The sequence below is a fragment of the Vicugna pacos genome, chromosome 6 (genome assembly GCF_048564905.1).
Source record: "Vicugna pacos chromosome 6, VicPac4, whole genome shotgun sequence".
In the NCBI taxonomy this organism is placed as follows: domain Eukaryota; kingdom Metazoa; phylum Chordata; class Mammalia; order Artiodactyla; family Camelidae; genus Vicugna; species Vicugna pacos.
In genome coordinates, this window is record NC_132992.1 from 86,166,220 (window position 1) to 86,182,054 (window position 15,835).

General features: G+C 50.4%; 1 protein-coding gene across 5 annotated transcripts; it reads left to right on the forward strand.

Moving 5' to 3' along the window:
- Positions 1-1,240: 1,240 nt before the first annotated feature.
- Positions 1,241-13,841, forward strand: FAM181A (family with sequence similarity 181 member A). Of its 5 annotated transcripts, none has more exons than XR_012073808.1 (2): positions 1,241-1,330; positions 8,003-8,127. XR_012073808.1 is itself a non-coding variant. In XM_072963629.1 (2 exons), the coding sequence occupies exon 2, from the start codon at positions 12,540-12,542 to the stop codon at positions 13,398-13,400; it is 861 nt and encodes a 286-aa protein (XP_072819730.1). In that variant the 5' UTR covers positions 1,241-1,337; positions 12,453-12,539; the 3' UTR covers positions 13,401-13,841. The 5 variants fall into 5 exon arrangements, 4 of the variants coding, with proteins under 4 accessions (XP_072819730.1, XP_072819731.1, XP_072819732.1 ...); XM_072963629.1 differs by lacking the exon at positions 8,003-8,127 and adding an exon at positions 12,453-13,841 and having other exon boundaries at positions 1,241-1,337; XM_072963630.1 differs by lacking the exon at positions 8,003-8,127 and adding an exon at positions 12,453-13,841 and having other exon boundaries at positions 1,264-1,330.
- Positions 13,842-15,835: the final 1,994 nt, after the last annotated feature.

Here is a 15,835-nt window from a genome sequence, read left to right on the forward strand (position 1 = left end):
CCCTTCTACTTGTTGAGGGCCTGCCAGGAACCCCGGGAAGGGTGTGTGCAAGGCAGGCTCAAATGACCACTTGCTGGTTCTGTAAATATTCCTCTCCTGTGGCAAGACAGTTCAGAGAATTTTTTAAAGGTGTATTTTGGGTTGGATTTGGGCTATAGACAGAGTTGTAATCAGAGATCAGGAAATGAAAGTTGGATGACAGAAATGAGCCCCCTGTGTATGACAAAGGGGGACAGACACTCTAGGTAAGAGGCAGAGGGCTGGGAATCCACAAAGCCGGAGACAGACAAGAGGGGACAGTGCCCCCCCACCTTCTCTGAGGGGGTCCTGTGGTGTAGATGCAGACCAAGGCCAAGCAGGGGAGAGTTCCTCTACCTCTTCAAGCCTCAGTTCCCTACCCTGTCGGATGGAAAGGACAATGCCCACCTCGGAAAGCTTCGTTCATTCATTCATTCATTCATTCATGGAGGCTGAAACAAGATGGCGGGTATAGAACTCTTGGCACACCGTGGTGTTCAAGGGGAGTCAGACCCCTGCCCCAGCATCTTTCTCTGGGAGGTCCTGTTACTGGGGGGCAGGGGCTCCTCTCTAATGATGAGAGTGTGCTGTTCATGCGAGCAGCCAAGAGGAAGAGCTGTTTACACTGAGGAGGCACCTGCTGTTCACAGGTTGTTATGTGACTGTATGTTGGAGTTCTCAAGATGGCTCAAAAGCCAACAAATCATTTTGCTTCATGTTCAAGTTTGTTCATTCAATCATTCATTCCACAGCCTTTAGTATGTGACTACTGCATGCAAATATACACGGAGTTCAACCTTCCTTTCTAGCCTTCTCCTTTCCCACTCCACGTGGCCAGCTCTCTTCTCCATCACGCTCAACTTCTCAGTGTCTCCATCCTCCAACATGCATAACACCCTGGTCTCCGTTTGTTGAACTGAATCCATGACTCTGGCTGGAGAAGTGGGAGCACCTGAGTCTTAAGGAGTCACTTCCCTTCTCTGGGGTCCTGCCCCTTGATTAAAACCCCAGAGGTTGAGTTACCAGAATGCCAAGCTTTGAACCCCTAGCTTTGCACTCGGTGATATTGAACTGGATTCAGGGATACCTAGCCTGTCTCCATCCACACCTATGGAAAGACATCACTAGTTGATCAGGGCATTCTCATTGCTGAGCCCTGAGGGGTCCTCGGAATCTTTCCAGGTGGCTCCTGCCAGCCATCACCAATCAAATCCGAGTTGTCAGTTGAGATTAAACGGACTTTTCATTTCTGACCGGTACCCTGGGTGAGGTGAAGAGACACATCAGAAAGGCACCAGAGGATACAGTCAAGGTGACGGGCATGTGGTGGGCGGCAGGGATCAGTATAGGGCAGTGGCGAGAAGGTGGGGCAGTGATCCACTGGGGACCCCCAACAAAGGCACAAAGGCACTACTTCTGTGTCATTCCTATTGCAGCATCTCCTCTTTATGGGTGAGATGCATCCAAGGTGGGCTTCACCTGGGCAACTTCTGGACCCAGCACAAAGGAGAAGAAAAGGTGAGGGAAGGGCATCGACTATAAGCCAGGCACTGTGTTAGTCTTTTTCAAAGATGATCTTTCTTAATTCTCTTTATCCACCCTGCCAGGGAACTACTATTAGCTCCTGAGGAACCTGAGGCTCAGAGCTTATTGAGCATGATGATTAATCATAAAATCATAACAATCTGCTGGAGTTGGACCCTTCTGGCTGTGGGGTCAGGGACAAGTTGCCTAGTCAGCCTATGCCTCAGTCTCCTCAACTGTAGAGTGGGGATGATAGCAACAGCCAGCTCATTATGGAGTTAATACAGATGATGTTTTCGGAACATTATCTAGCACAGGGTAAGAGGTTGATAAGCTATCTGCTAAGCTGTTTGCATAGGTGTCTTATTCATTTAGATATCTCCAGCACCTCATAGAATGTCTTGCACATAGTAGGTGCTCATTAAATGGTTTGGAACCAAACCATTGAGCTCTGACTGTCCTTAGAAGAGTCCTGCATAGCTCTCTTTGCCCCCATTTCACAGAGAGAAAAACTGAAGCTCAGTGTGATTAGGTGACCTGCCCAAAGTTCCAAAGCTAGGAAGCGATGGAACCAGCTTCCACCCCAGGTGTGTCTGAGCCCAGAGTGCCTCCCTCAGCTGCTTCATCCTTTACATTTTCCTTAAACTGTCCCAAGGTCTCACCTGCTGCTCAGCCACGGAATAGAGGGTATGCAATCACGTGACATGGGAGAATGCAAGAGGAGACAGTGATTTTGACCAGAAGGGATTAACTAACCAATAAAATGATAAAAGGCTGGTTCTTTGGGTGGGAACTGCCCTAGGCATGGTGGCAAAAGGATCCTGAACCTTTCCCCAGTCTCCTGATGCTCACTCAGTGACTTAGGTCTCAGCAGGTGTTTCGTGAATGGCTAGCTTCCAGAACAATCAGGAGCATTGTCTTTGAAAGAAACCGGCCAAAAGCAGAGCCCTCCTGTGAGACGGTCACTTCTGTCTCATTCCACCTAGCTTCATTGGCAGGCTTGCTTTACTGCACTAAAGTGGCTTCTAGTTTTGAAATTACAGTGAGGTTTCAGACCTGGACATGTTTCAAGGTTCTGGAAATCCACACCTGCCCAGTTTATCTCTGCTAGGAAGAGTCTCAGATCATCCAGGCAGTGGACTTCCATCCTGGCTGTACATTAGAATCATCTTGGGGGCTTTTAATAATATCAGGCCTGACTCACCTCCCCCCAAACCAAAAAAAAAAAAAAGATTCTGAGTTTGTTAGTCTGGGGAGGGGCCTGGCATCATGTAGGGAAGCACTGGTCTAGGACAAGAGTAAATGATGGCAACATGTTGAAACTAATATACTGTGACAAGTTATGTATGTTTACTGAAATAAGTAGAACAGCCACTTACAAAAAACTATACAAAGAGATATGCTCAAAGAAATGGAAGACAGATGATCAAATGGCAGACTTCAGCCCTAACTTATCAACAGTTAGTCCAATGTAAATGATATAAAAATTAAAAGAGACTGGCAGAGTGGATTAAAAAAATGACCCAACCACATAATGTCTGCAAGATACTCACTTCAAATATAACTATATAGGCAGGCTGAAGGTCAAAAGATAAATAAAGATATATCATACAAATATTAATTTTTAAAAAGCAGAAGTGGCCATATTATTAGGTAAAGTACAAGTTAGAGCAAAGAAAATTGCCAGGGTTTCAAGAAGCATTACATAATGCTAAAAGTGCCAATCAACCAAGAAAATATAGCAATCCTAAATGCTTGTGCATCAAACAATAGAGCTGCAAATATATGAAGCAAAACTTGATAAAAATGAAAGAAGTAGACAAATCCACAATTATAGCTGAATACTTAAATACCCCTCTCTCAGCAACTGATAGAACTACAAGACAGAAAATCAACAAAGATAGAGAACTGAACACCACCATCAGCCAGCAGGATCTAATTGACATCTATAGAACACTCAAGCCAAAAGCAGCAGCAGAATATAGATTCTTTTCAAGTGCTTCTGGAACATTTGCCAAGACAGTATCCTGGGTATTAAATAAATGTCAACAAATTTAAAAGAATTTAAAGTATACTGGGTAAGTTCTCTGACCATAATGAAATCAAACTAGAAATCAATAGCAGAAAGGTTACTCCCCCAATTCTCTAGGCACTGGAAATTGTACCACCTACTTCTATGCTTCTAAATAACCAGTATGTCTGTAATTATCTGTAATTAGAGTTCCCCAGAGAACTTTCTCATATATATATATATATATATATATACATATGAGATTTATTATGAAGAATGGGCTCATGTGACTATGGGGCTATAAAGCCCTACAATCTGCTGTATGCAAGCTAGGGACCTTGGAAAGCTCGTGGTGTACTCCCAATCTGAATCCAAAGGTCTGAGGACCAAGTGAGCTAAATATGTAAATCCCAGTTCCATCCAAGGGCAGGAGAAAAACGAAGTCCCAGCTCAAGCAGGGAGGCAGAAAGACAATAAATCCTCTCTTTGTTTGTTTGTTTGTTTGTTTGTTTGTTTGTTTTATTCAGGCCCTCAACAAATTGGATGGTGCCCACATGCACAGGGAAGGGCAATACCTTCTTCTCAGCCCACTGATTCAAATGCTCATCTCTTTCAGAAACACCCTCACAGACACATCCAGAACTAACTAGACTTAATGACTAACTAGACTTCTGGGCATCCCATGATCCAGTCAAGTTGACACATAAAATTAACCATCACAAGGCCAAAGAGGATGTCTCAGGAGAAATACCAAAAACACACTGAATTGACTGAAAATGAAAATACATGTCAAAAATTTGTGAAGTACAGCTAAAGCAGCAATGAGAGGAAATTTTATAGCACTAACTTCTTACATTAGAAAAGGAAATCCCAATAATCTAAGCTCAAGGAACTAGAAAAAGAGAAGTAAAACAAACCTAAAGAAGGAAGAAGAAAGGAAATAATAAAGAGTAGAAATTAATGAAATTGAAAACAGAAAAACAACAGAGAAAATAAATTAATTGCTTATTCTTTGAAAAGATCAATAAAATTGATAAATATGTAGTAAAGGTGACAAAAAAAAGTAGATACAAATCACCAGTATCAGGGAAGAAATGGGACAGCAGTACAGATTCAACAGATATCAAAATGATAATAAGAGAATATCATTTTAAAAAAAACCTCTATGCACATAAATTCAATAACTTAGATGAAATGGATCAATCCCTCTCAGATTACAAACTACCAAAGCTAATTCAATATGAAGTAGATAATTGGAGTAATTCTATAACTATTAAAGAACTCTAGTTTATAGCTTAAAAACCTCCCCCAAAAGAAAACCCCAGGTGCAGATGTTTTCATGGGAGAATCCTACCAAACACTTAAAGAATTAGCATCAACTTTACACTCTTCCAGGAAAAAAAAAAAAAGCAGAGGAAACACTTCCTAATTCATTTTATGAGGCCACTATTGCCATGAAGACAAAATCAGACAAAAACAGTACAGAAAACAAAACTATAGACTAATATACCTGATGAACATAGAGAACAGCAAAAAAATTCCTCAACAAAATATTAGCAAGTTAAATCCAGCGACATATAAAAAGAATTATACACTAACTAGAGTGGGGTGTTTTTCCCAGGAATGCAAGGCTGGTTTGATATTTGAAAATCAATCAATGTAATCCACCATATCAATAGACTAAACAAGGAAAACCACATGATCATATAAATTGATGAAAAAAACCATTTGACAGAATTCAACACTCATTCATGTTAAAAACTATTTTTAAAAAAACTCTCAGCAAATTAGGAATAAAGGAGAACTTCCTCAACTTGATAAAGGGCCTCTGCAAAAATCCTACAGCCAACATCATACTTAATGGTGAAAGGCTGAATGCTTTCCTCCTAAGACCAAGAACAAGGCCCAGATATCTGCTCTCACCTCATTCAACTTGAAATATTTTGGCTGAAACCTGCCCCTCCTGAGACCCCATATAATGAATGAAAACCCAATGCTCTATCCTCTCTTCCTGGAGAGTTACATCCTCAGACTCACCAGCTTACTTATATCACTTTCAAGAAAGCACTTTCAAGAAATACAAGGGAGTTCATCTAACTTTATGTTGAATCTGTTCTACTTTGTGTTAGGGAAAAGCACATTTGCTAAGTTTGAAACCTTTGTAAGTGACACTGACTTGTGACACACCAGCCCCACACCAAAGTCCATGTGTGCAACATGGAGACTGAGAACTGCTGATGTACTCCAACCAGAAAACTGAGGCCCAGAGAGGGTGAGTGACTGGTCCAAGGTCACATAGCCGGGTGTGGACAGAGTTCAGAGATCTTATCTCCAAAGACAGTCTCCATTCTGTGATACAATGATGTGGTGAAATCACTTCCAGTATGGGACTTGATCACACTGGCATTTGTCTCTGTCACTGTAGCCAGGCTGTGGCCAGGAGCACAGGGACTGTCTGAGCTGGGCTGTGGCTTCTCCAGGTCATCATGAGGTCTCTAGCTGCTCTGAGGGCACAGCCACACTGGTGTTCAGCCTCAGTTGTGAGGCAAGGTCACCAAAGCAGGAAGCCCTCGGCCCGGCAGCCAAATTTCAACCCGACATCTCCCATTACGAGGAAGCAGGCAGCCTGTCTGCTCTGATTACAGTTGACAGCAAACCCCGGGCTAGTCTCTGATAGAAATACTTCCATTACGTAAGGGGTTACATAAATCATCTTGTGATGTCTGCGTCATGCATCCACGGAGGCACTGGTTGGGCCGCTGTCCCCCCATCACCCTGCCCCCGTGTAGCCTATGTGTGTTTCCTGAGTTGGAGTGGTTGAGTCTAACTCTCCAGAGCGGGGAGGGCTGGGGCATATCAGTGGCACTGAACTAGCAAAGCCCCTGGGAAGGCGTTAGGGCCTATGATGGTCAAGCCCATGGGTCTGGATCTGCCTGCCGGCACCCTAATCCCTGCTCTGCCATCTACGGACCAGGGGACCTCGGGCAGTTTCCTAGCTGATGTGGGCCTCAGTTTGCTAAGCCGTTAAAGACAGTAATCATGGCACCTGGGAAAAGCAAGTGGTTTAATACACGCTACGTACTTCGACCAAGTGGTGTGTGCTGGGTAGAGCTGAGCTCAGAACTGTCCATCACCGTGAGCAGGTGTAGCATGAACACAGGGTGGCCCACAGCATGGAGCTGCCATCTTGGTCCCAAGAAGCTGCCCTCTACCTGGTTCTGCCCCCTCGGGTGAACCACATCCCTGTCTGGGCCTCATTTGCTTCATCTCTAAAATGAGAAGGTAGCCTATTTTTTGGAACTGAATTTTCTAAAGAGATGCAGAAATATAAAATTTTCCTTTAAATTTTACTTTTGGCATTTTGGGTTCTAAAAATCATAGTAACAAGGCGGGGGGTAAAGCTCAGTGGTAGAGTGCGTGCTTAGCATGCATGAGGTCCTGGGTTCAATCCCCAGTACTCCTGTTAAAAATAAACAAACAAACAAACCTAATTACAACCCCTTCAAAATCATAGCAACAAACAAGAACACACTTGAATACTTTTTAACTCCCAAGTTGACACACTAGGCTGCCGACTGGTTAACTCCTCCAGGGAACAGATAATAAAGCTCCAGAGATTCTTTTGATGACTATCCTAGATTGCAAGATAGGCTTTGAAAAAAATACCATTTCAGTGGTTGATCTCTCTAAATCAGGATTTTCTAAATATTCTGCAACCAAAACAAAGTCTGGTTGATATCAGACTATAAGTCTATAAGCCTTTATTTCAACATTCCCTGTCATCAAAACAGCCTCTTTGTTCTAATCCACTGTTTGCAAAATAAGTAGTAAGCAAGCATTTGTGTGTGCAGAAGAAATCTGTGCTCATGGCAGCCTGCTGTCACTGTGTTCCATATTGAACTCCCACATCATATTTTTTAATGGGCTCTTCTGCATAAAAGCAGTTTGAAAAAGCCTACTGCCCAGATCACCCCCCCCCCCAGAACCTGTCTGGCTTGGCTGGCACAAGACATGGCCAACTGCCTCCTTTAGTTTTCAGTTTTAGGCTATACCTGTGTCAGCTAAATTCTAGAAGGGGGCTATGTCATATGAGATATAGAGATTCTGGATGGGTGGCTCCTAGTAGCTTGGGAAATGAAGGAACCTTAGGGTGTTGTTTGTCTCACTGGTGAGTGGGCAGAAAATGGGTGCTTCGTCATCAAGACAGAGGTGGTCTCCCCTCCAGTAAGTTGCCTCCAGAACAGAGGAGAATGCCAAGCGAGCCCACCCTGCACCTCTGGTCCCTGGCATACAGTAGGTGCTGAATGGGGTCCCTGATGATGAATGTTGGCAGATAAACTTGAGGTGGAGTGAGCACAGCTGGAATGTCAAAGATCCACAGCAGTGAGAGCCGATGATTGGGAAGGGACCCTCATGTTCAGGGCAGCACAGCTCACTTGCCTTCAACAGAGCTTTCTAGAGTCACTGCGAAATAGTGCTTCCTGCTTGCGAGGCGCACGGGGTCCCGCAGAAGCACAGGCAGTTCCTCATCATGTAACCACCACGGCAGCCGCAAGAGGTGCTTCTTGAAGGCCCGCTCTGTGCCAAGGCCATTTTCTAGGCACTGGAGATACAGAGATGAACCAGCAGAAAAGCTCCCTGCTCTCGCAGACCTCAACCAGGTGAGGCTGGGTGGGCAGGGCAAGCAATAAGCAAAAAAAACTAGACAGGAAGCAGTTGTTTCTAGTCCACAGGACTAATTCTATGCAATGGAATGGCCAAAGTATTTAATTCATGAAACATTAGTGAGAAGCTACTCTGTGCCAGGCCCCAGTAGGGGTCAGATTACAAAGGGCCTTCTGTGTTAAGCCAAGGAGGTTAGACTTCATCTTTGAATCTGTAAACATACGGATGGGAGACAGTGTCATATATAACGCTGGCAGTTAGTGGAGGTCTTCCTGGATGTTTGAGTTGGGCCTTGAAGAATACTGAGAGGACAGAGTTGCCTGAGTTGGGCCAAAAAGCAGAAGTTTGGGTCTTGTCTTTGGATGTGTCACCAATTATAAAGAGAACAATTCCCTCCCTGCCCAGACCCAGGACCGTAATGACAGAATGATGGTGGAAGGGCTCTCTAGAGTGAAGAGTGACTATTGTGAGCGATGTTTTTCCATCTATCTCTATGGCCCCGCCAGAAAAACGTGGAAAAACTTTCCCCAGCAAGGGTCACAGACAGCCCCAGAGGCCTGGCCTAAGGCCTGGGGTGTGGCCGGGTCAGTGCATGGCTGTGGGTGGGGTTCTCGGGTGACAGTTTTTCAAGCCACAGCGACCTCCTCTTCCCTTGCCTGCACCTCTAGCTGCAGCTCCCACGTTGCTGAGTCAGAAGTTGAGAGTCATGTTCTGATGCTATTATAGAAGAGCTAAACCCAGGACTTTACGCAGAAAATCTGGTCTGCGAGGTCTTCAAACCTGGCAGCTCAGGGAAGCAGTGTGGCCTAGTGGGACCAACAATGGGTTTTGTATGCAGACAGTCCTCACTCCAAGTTCAAGTTCTGCCAGTGAGTGGCTGTGAGGCCTTGGGAAAGTAGATGCGCCTCTTGCTCCTCATTTGTGATGACCACTCCCTCTGAGCAGCCTCAGGGCCACGTGAGATCATCCACGTGAAATCGTCCACGTGCGATCTTCAGCGGGACCAGGTGCCGAGCAAGCATCAGTTGCTTTCACTCCATTTTTCTCTCCCTACTTCCTCTCTTCTTCTTTTCTTCTTTCCCTCTTTCCTCAAAAAGTGTTTGGTAGAAGAACAGCCTGTGTTAAGAGCTATGGAGATTTTATAAGATGCAGAAGCTCAGAGATGTGTTGGGGGTGAGGGTCCATTGCTGGCTGAGAAGAGAGGGATGATGTCATAGGCAGGCAGCATGGTGGGCTGGAATGACTGCAGTGCCCTGGAGTCTCAGAGGGAGCTGAGATTGGAGCAGAGTAGTCCGAGAGTGTCTTGATGCTCTTTGAAGGGAAAAGGCGGTCCAAAGAGAGGGTCCAGCAGGAGCAGACACAGAGCGGGCAGGAGGCCAGGTGGGGATGGGGCTGGGTGCCTTGAGGCCAGTCTCCCATCAGAGAATAATGGAGAAGGTGGTTTGTGGGCTGGCACCAGGAACGCATGCCAGGCTGGGGACCCCTGCCCCTAGGCAGTAGGCAACAGGATGCCGTGTGATGAGAGCTGTTTGGGAGCCTGTCCTGGTGACCCCAGGCATGTGTGCAGGGCAGTCAGGAGCAGAAAGGATGTTTCCTGCTTGTATCAGTCAGAGTGGGCTGGGTTATGCTGCAGAAACAAATAACCCCTGAATCTCAGGGGCATAAAATGACAGTGGTTTAGCCCTCAGCCAGGCAGAGGCTGCTGCAGATAGGGGTCAATAGTCCAGGATGCTCTAGTCCAAGGTCACCATCATCTCAGCAGCAGAGGAAGGTGGCATGGAGAACACTGCACCTGCTCCTAAATGCCTAAACTGAATTCTTGCTTGTCTGCGCCAGGTCATCTCCTCCAAACCCTTCACTCAGCCTGTAGGGACACTCAGGCCAGAGGGGAGGTGGCTTGGAGCCCGGCACTGTGGGCAGGCGCCTGATGCTGGCAGCAGCTGCCTATTGGCCAGCAGGAGGGGGTGGGACCATCACTCCCTGGTGTCCTCCTGCCCTGCCAGAGCTCCCATCTGGGCGGCGGGGACACTTCAGACAGGAGTCCATGGTGTTTAAGTTGTGCTGCAAAGGTGTGGGTTGGTGTTGGCTGGCTAGGAGACGGGAGGAGAAGGCCACTGAGGAAAGGGGAAAAAGAAAGGAAGAAGAAGGAGAGGAGGAAGGGAAAGAAGAGGCAGAGCGTGAGGCTGAGGGCAGGAGGCCGGGGGCCCACCCGGCTGGCTGGCACGGAGGCCTCGCCCATCAGCATTTCCCAGGCAGCTTCCCTCTGCCTGCGGCCTCACCTTCCCCCTGGCCAGTCGGTGGGCAGGGCCAGCGGCCGGCCCTGGGCTCCCTTGCTCGTTCAGAGCAGCCCTGCTTGCAGCCCCGCCGGCGTTGGCACGGTGACAGTAGCCAAGTGTGCAAACTTGTGCCATTGTCCCCAGGCCAGGGGGAGCCATGGAGACTGGCTAATATGACACAGGAAAATGTTTGCTGATGGCAATTCTATGGGCTTTGTCCACCTCTTTCTCCATCATGACGACTCGATTTAAGTCCCTAACTGTTTGACTACAAATGCTAGGGGACCGTGCAACGCCAACCTTTTGTCCGGCCGCACTGAATGGGCAATTCAGGCTTTGTGCAGCTCAATTGAGGAAGCAAACATAAAGACAAGATTCCTGAGCGCTCCGGCTCCCTTCCCATGGATATCCCAGCACCTCGTTAGAGAGTCCGTCCCCGGCTACCTTTCCAACGTCAGTGTGCCGCCCGCCCTCACAGGCCTGCCAGTGCCTGATGCCTTGGGAAGGGGGTGGGAGAGAGAAGAGAGAAAGAGAGAGAGGGAGAGAGACAGAGAGACAGAGAGAGAGCCACTCAACACTCAAGGACAGCGGGGAAGGCAGCCCGCCCTGGCTTACCCCGTCTGATTGTCTGTCTGCACTGGAGCATGGCAGCTGTAGGCCTGGAGTCTTTGGGGGAGGTTTGCAAGCCCATCTCTTCTGGGCCCAGCCCCTCTTCAGTCCTGGACTTTTTAAACACACACAAACACACACACACACACACACACACACACACACACACGCTCGCACGCGCGCGCACACATGCACACACATGCACACACCCCGCCCCCTCGAGAAACCAGGGAACCGAGGTCAAGGGGAGGAGGGGCGTGGACACCGAGGGGGAGAGTGGGCTGAGGGTAGAAATTTACCGGGAAATGATTGCATTTGGGAGCTGTCTTTTTTGTGATGGTCCCCATGGTGACAATTTGTGACGGCAAAGAATGTGGGAACGGGGCGCTGCCGCCTGATTGGGATGCTTTGTATCTGGAGAGGCGCTCCTGATTGGCCTGAGGGGCCCCCCAGCTCCGGGGACTCGTCCTCCATTCAGCCCACTCGAGGGCTGCACAACTGCCTGCAGCCGGACCACGGAGCTCGCTGGCCGCGCGGGGCCTGGCCCAGGTCTGCGGCGGGGAACCTGCGGGGCCACCTTGGCGGGGCCCGGGGCCCCGCACCCTCGGTCAGTGTGGAGGCCCAGGCGGCTCAGGCCCGACTGGGTAGGGGCGTGGGGCAGGCTGCGGCCTGGGGGAGGGGCGAGGTGCCGCGGGTGGTGGCTGAGGAGGCATGAAATTGCTGCAGATGCTTCTACGGGGGAGTCCCTGCTGCCCACAGCCTGAGATCAGCCCGCCAGGCAGGCCTCGGCTTGAGTGCCAGACAGGGGTCCTGCCTGTCCTGCGTGAGAGCTGTGGGTGGAGCGTGGGGACTAAAGAGGGGGGTTGATGCTAGCAGGGCTGGGGGCGGGGGTGGGAGGAGGAGGGCACCTCCAGGGAGAGAGGGGGCTTGGCCTTGCCTTAAAGTGAAGCAGTCGCCTCGGTTCAGAAAATAAAAACCTTGCTGGCAAGTTGTGCACGCCGACAGTGTGGTGTGTGGAAGACCCAGTGGTCTGGGAGCACGGAGACCTGGCCTCCAGCCGCAGCAATGCGACTTGTGGCTGGGTTGCCTTGGGCAAGTTGCCTGACCTCTCTGAGCCTCAGCTTCAAGCAAAGGGCAACAGTCCCAGGAAGACAGAATGCGTTTGCACCTGTTCCATCACAGATGCTCTGGGAATGCTTAGGGGTTTGAACGGGTATCCCACAACCCATAGCTCTGTTCTAGGGTGCAGGGGTGCTGGGATGGGAGCCACAGTCTGCAGCCATGTGGCCTTTGTCAGGGGCTGAGTGTGGTTGCTCGAAGAGACTCCAACGGCTGGTGTATCCCTCCAGGTCAGCTCTGTGCCTTTCCCCGGAGCTGCCAACCACCTGCAGAACCCTCTCTCTTCATGGAAATCTCTGTGCAGTGTCCCCCTGGTGATGGCATCTGACAGTGACGTGAAGATGCTGCTGAACTTTGTGAACCTAGCATCTAGCGACATTAAGGCGGCCCTGGACAAGTCTGCGCCCTGCCGCCGCTCGGTGGACCACCGCAAGTACCTGCAGAAGCAGCTCAAACGCTTCTCCCAGAAGTATTCCCGGCTTCCGCGGGGACTCCCCAGCAGAGGGGCCGAGCCTCACTTGAAAAGGGTGCCTGAGGACCGGCCTGGGAGGCTGCCCCGTGATTCTGGCCACAATTCCAGCCCCAGTGGGGGTGGGGGCTACAAGGAGAAGGCCTTGGGGAACCCTTACAGGGAGGAATGTCTCCCTAAGGAGCAGACCCTACAGGGGCAGGATCCAGAAGCTGCCAGACCTGGCCAGGTGCCCATGAGGAAAAGACAGCTGCCCGCTTCCTTCTGGGAAGAGCCACGGCCCACCCACAGCTACCCCATGGGGCTGGAGGGGGGACTGGGCCCCAGGGAGGGTCTGCCCTATGAGGGTAAGAAACATTGCAAGGGTTTGGAGCCCCTGGGGCCTGAGACAGCCCCGTTGCCCACTGAAAAGGAGCCACTCAAGATGCCTGGGGTCTCTCTGGTGGGCCGTGTCAATGCCTGGAGCTGCTGCCCCTTCCAGTACCATGGACAGCCCATTTATCCGGGCCCTCCTGGAGCCTTGCCTCAGAGCCCGGTCTCTGGACTGGGCCTCTGGCGGAAGAGCTCAGCTTCCCCTGGGGAGCTGGTCCACTTCTGCAAGGATGTGGAGGGCCCGGGGCAGAAAGTGTACAGACCCGTGGTTCTGAAGCCTATCCCCACCAAGCCAGCTGTGCCCCCACCTATCTTCAACGTCTTCGGCTACCTCTAGCCAGGCTGGAAGGGCCTTGGCTCCCACCTCTGGCCTGTGGGGGTGTTGGGGACCCCAGGAGCTCTTCTGGTTAAGAGTGGGCTGGACAGTGGTGTGGCCTCTTGAGAACCCTCCTTTTGTGTGTGTGTGGGAGGGGAGGGCAGGATCAGGGCAGGGGCTTCTCAGGCAGTCCCTGAGCCTGCCCTTGCAGCCTTGGGAGCTGTGGGGCTGGGCTCGGCCGGCCCCTCCCCAACCAGGCCAGAGCCCAACAGCTCATCTGTATCCTTGTGCAGACCTCAGGCGGTGGGGCAGTGCCCTGGCCCGCCAGCCACTCCAGAAGCCAGAGTTACAGGTCTGTTCATCTGCCATCCACTGTGTAAGCCAATCTCAGTTCTGTTCTTCTTGTTCTTTGTAAATATTAAGAAAGTTAAAGGAATAAAGATGTTTCTTTTGCAGTTTCCACATCTTGGGTTCATGAAGTTGAATGGTCCTCAGGCCTAGGAAATGCTGGCTGTGCCCAGGTGGAGGGCGGCTTACAGAGGTGACTGGCTGTGGGGGAGGCCAGGAGTGGCCCAAAGAGCTCTATGATGTCTGGGAAAGGGTCCTGAGGGCCGACAGCTCAATCCAAAGGGAGGAGGGTGAGGAGGAGTCATGGGGAAGGATGGTCTGATTCCCCGTGTCAGATTTGTGTCAGAGGACAGAGGCTGGGGGTGGGGGCTGGGTCCCCAGAGGGTCCAAACTGCTCTGGAGAACTGGCACCTGTCATCCTGGCTCTGCTGTGGGATGTGGGGCTAGACCCTTCCTCTCAGGGCCAGTTTGCCCCACCTGCAGAATGAGGGGTGGGATGAGAATGGTCCGCTCTGCGGTACCTTCCACTCCAATCAGAGCCTCAGAGGAGAGGCTGTGCCGAGGCAGTTGTGCCGACCCTGGTCAGGGGGAAAAGTCAAGCCAAACAAGAGCTGGGCCCCTTGTGGGCAAAATAACTGTTTGACCAAATTGTTCCTTTTTTAAACATAGGCTTTGGTTCTATGTCTTTGGGCAAAGTCATCATCATCATCATCTCGAGCTAATTCAGTTTCCTAGGTTACCTGCTGATGGCTCTCTTCCAGGGCCTGATGCAGCACCTGGCACATATTAGGCGCCCTGTCGATGGAACCAATGGAACAGTGAGAGCCTCTGCTGTGACAATGCCCAGAGGGGGCACTGGTGGCAGGGAGTGGCCTCGGTTTTGCCCCAAAAGTGCCCAAACTGGCAGAACTACTGGAGGGGCCTCCACCTGCACTGCACACTGGCTGCACAGGATCTGCGCTGCTGTGTGGAGTGTCCGCGTGGCTGAGAGCATGGTAGGGGGGCTGCCACAGGTGCTGAGCGGCTCATGTCACCAAAGCACAGTCCTCACGACTGGGACGGGTGCCGGGGCCAGCCACGTTGGGAACTGCTGCACCCAAGTCAGTAGCAGGATGTTGAACAAGTTAATCCCCCTCTCTGTGCCTCAGCCTCCCCCGCCGTAAAGCAGGGAACTAGCTCAAGGGTAACGATCAGATGGACCTACCGCTTCTGAATCGAAGGCAAGAATCATCAGCTGATCACAGACTCTCTCCTTTGGTGCCCGGAATCCTTCCTAACACAAGGCCCCAAAATTGTGGATGGCTAAGGGCCCTTCTGCCCCTGCCTGTTTTGACTCCAGGATTCCCCTGGACTGGGGCATCTGCATGGAGGGTCAGCTTCGTCACTGGGAAGTGGGTAGGTTTCCGGTGGCTTTTATCTGATGGTCTCAGAGGACCATAGAGGCCACATGACTCAGGCAGGGTCGTTCTGAGTGATTATCTGGTGCATGAGTAGGGAGTTCTCAGCCAGGACCCTCACCATTGCCTCTGGCTGCTCTGGTCTTACAGAACAGAGAAGAGGCCTGGAAGAGGTATGGACTCTTCTCTCCCCACCTGCACATCATTACAAAGACCCTTCTGGATCCATTCTGATGAGGCTCAGCCCCTCCTGTACAGCAGGGTGGTAAAAGCTCTAACCCAGGCCCAGCCACCTATCAGCTGTGTGACCTTGGGCAAATTACTTAACCTCTCCATGCCAGAATGTTCTCATCTGAAAAATGTGATTGAAAGGAGATCTGCTGTGTGGGTAGCTGTGGGGATGATGTGAGCACCTGGCTCTCCAGTACGACACCAACCTAAAGTCACCTCTCCTAGCTAGCTGGGCCCGTCTGTAGGTCCTTCTGCACCGACATTTCAATGGTGTTTACAGGCTGGGCAGTCCACAGGGACGGGGGCCCAGGGCCATCTAACCACCCGCACTCCCTAGAGAAGGAGCCCAGCTCTGGAAGGCATGTTTTCTCGGAGTGCTGCCCAAGGGCCTCGTGCCGGGCCCCCACAGCTCCTCTGTGGTTCAAGCTTTACCAGGGGATACCTGGTGGTGCCTTAATCCAAACTCTGGAGGGCTCGTCC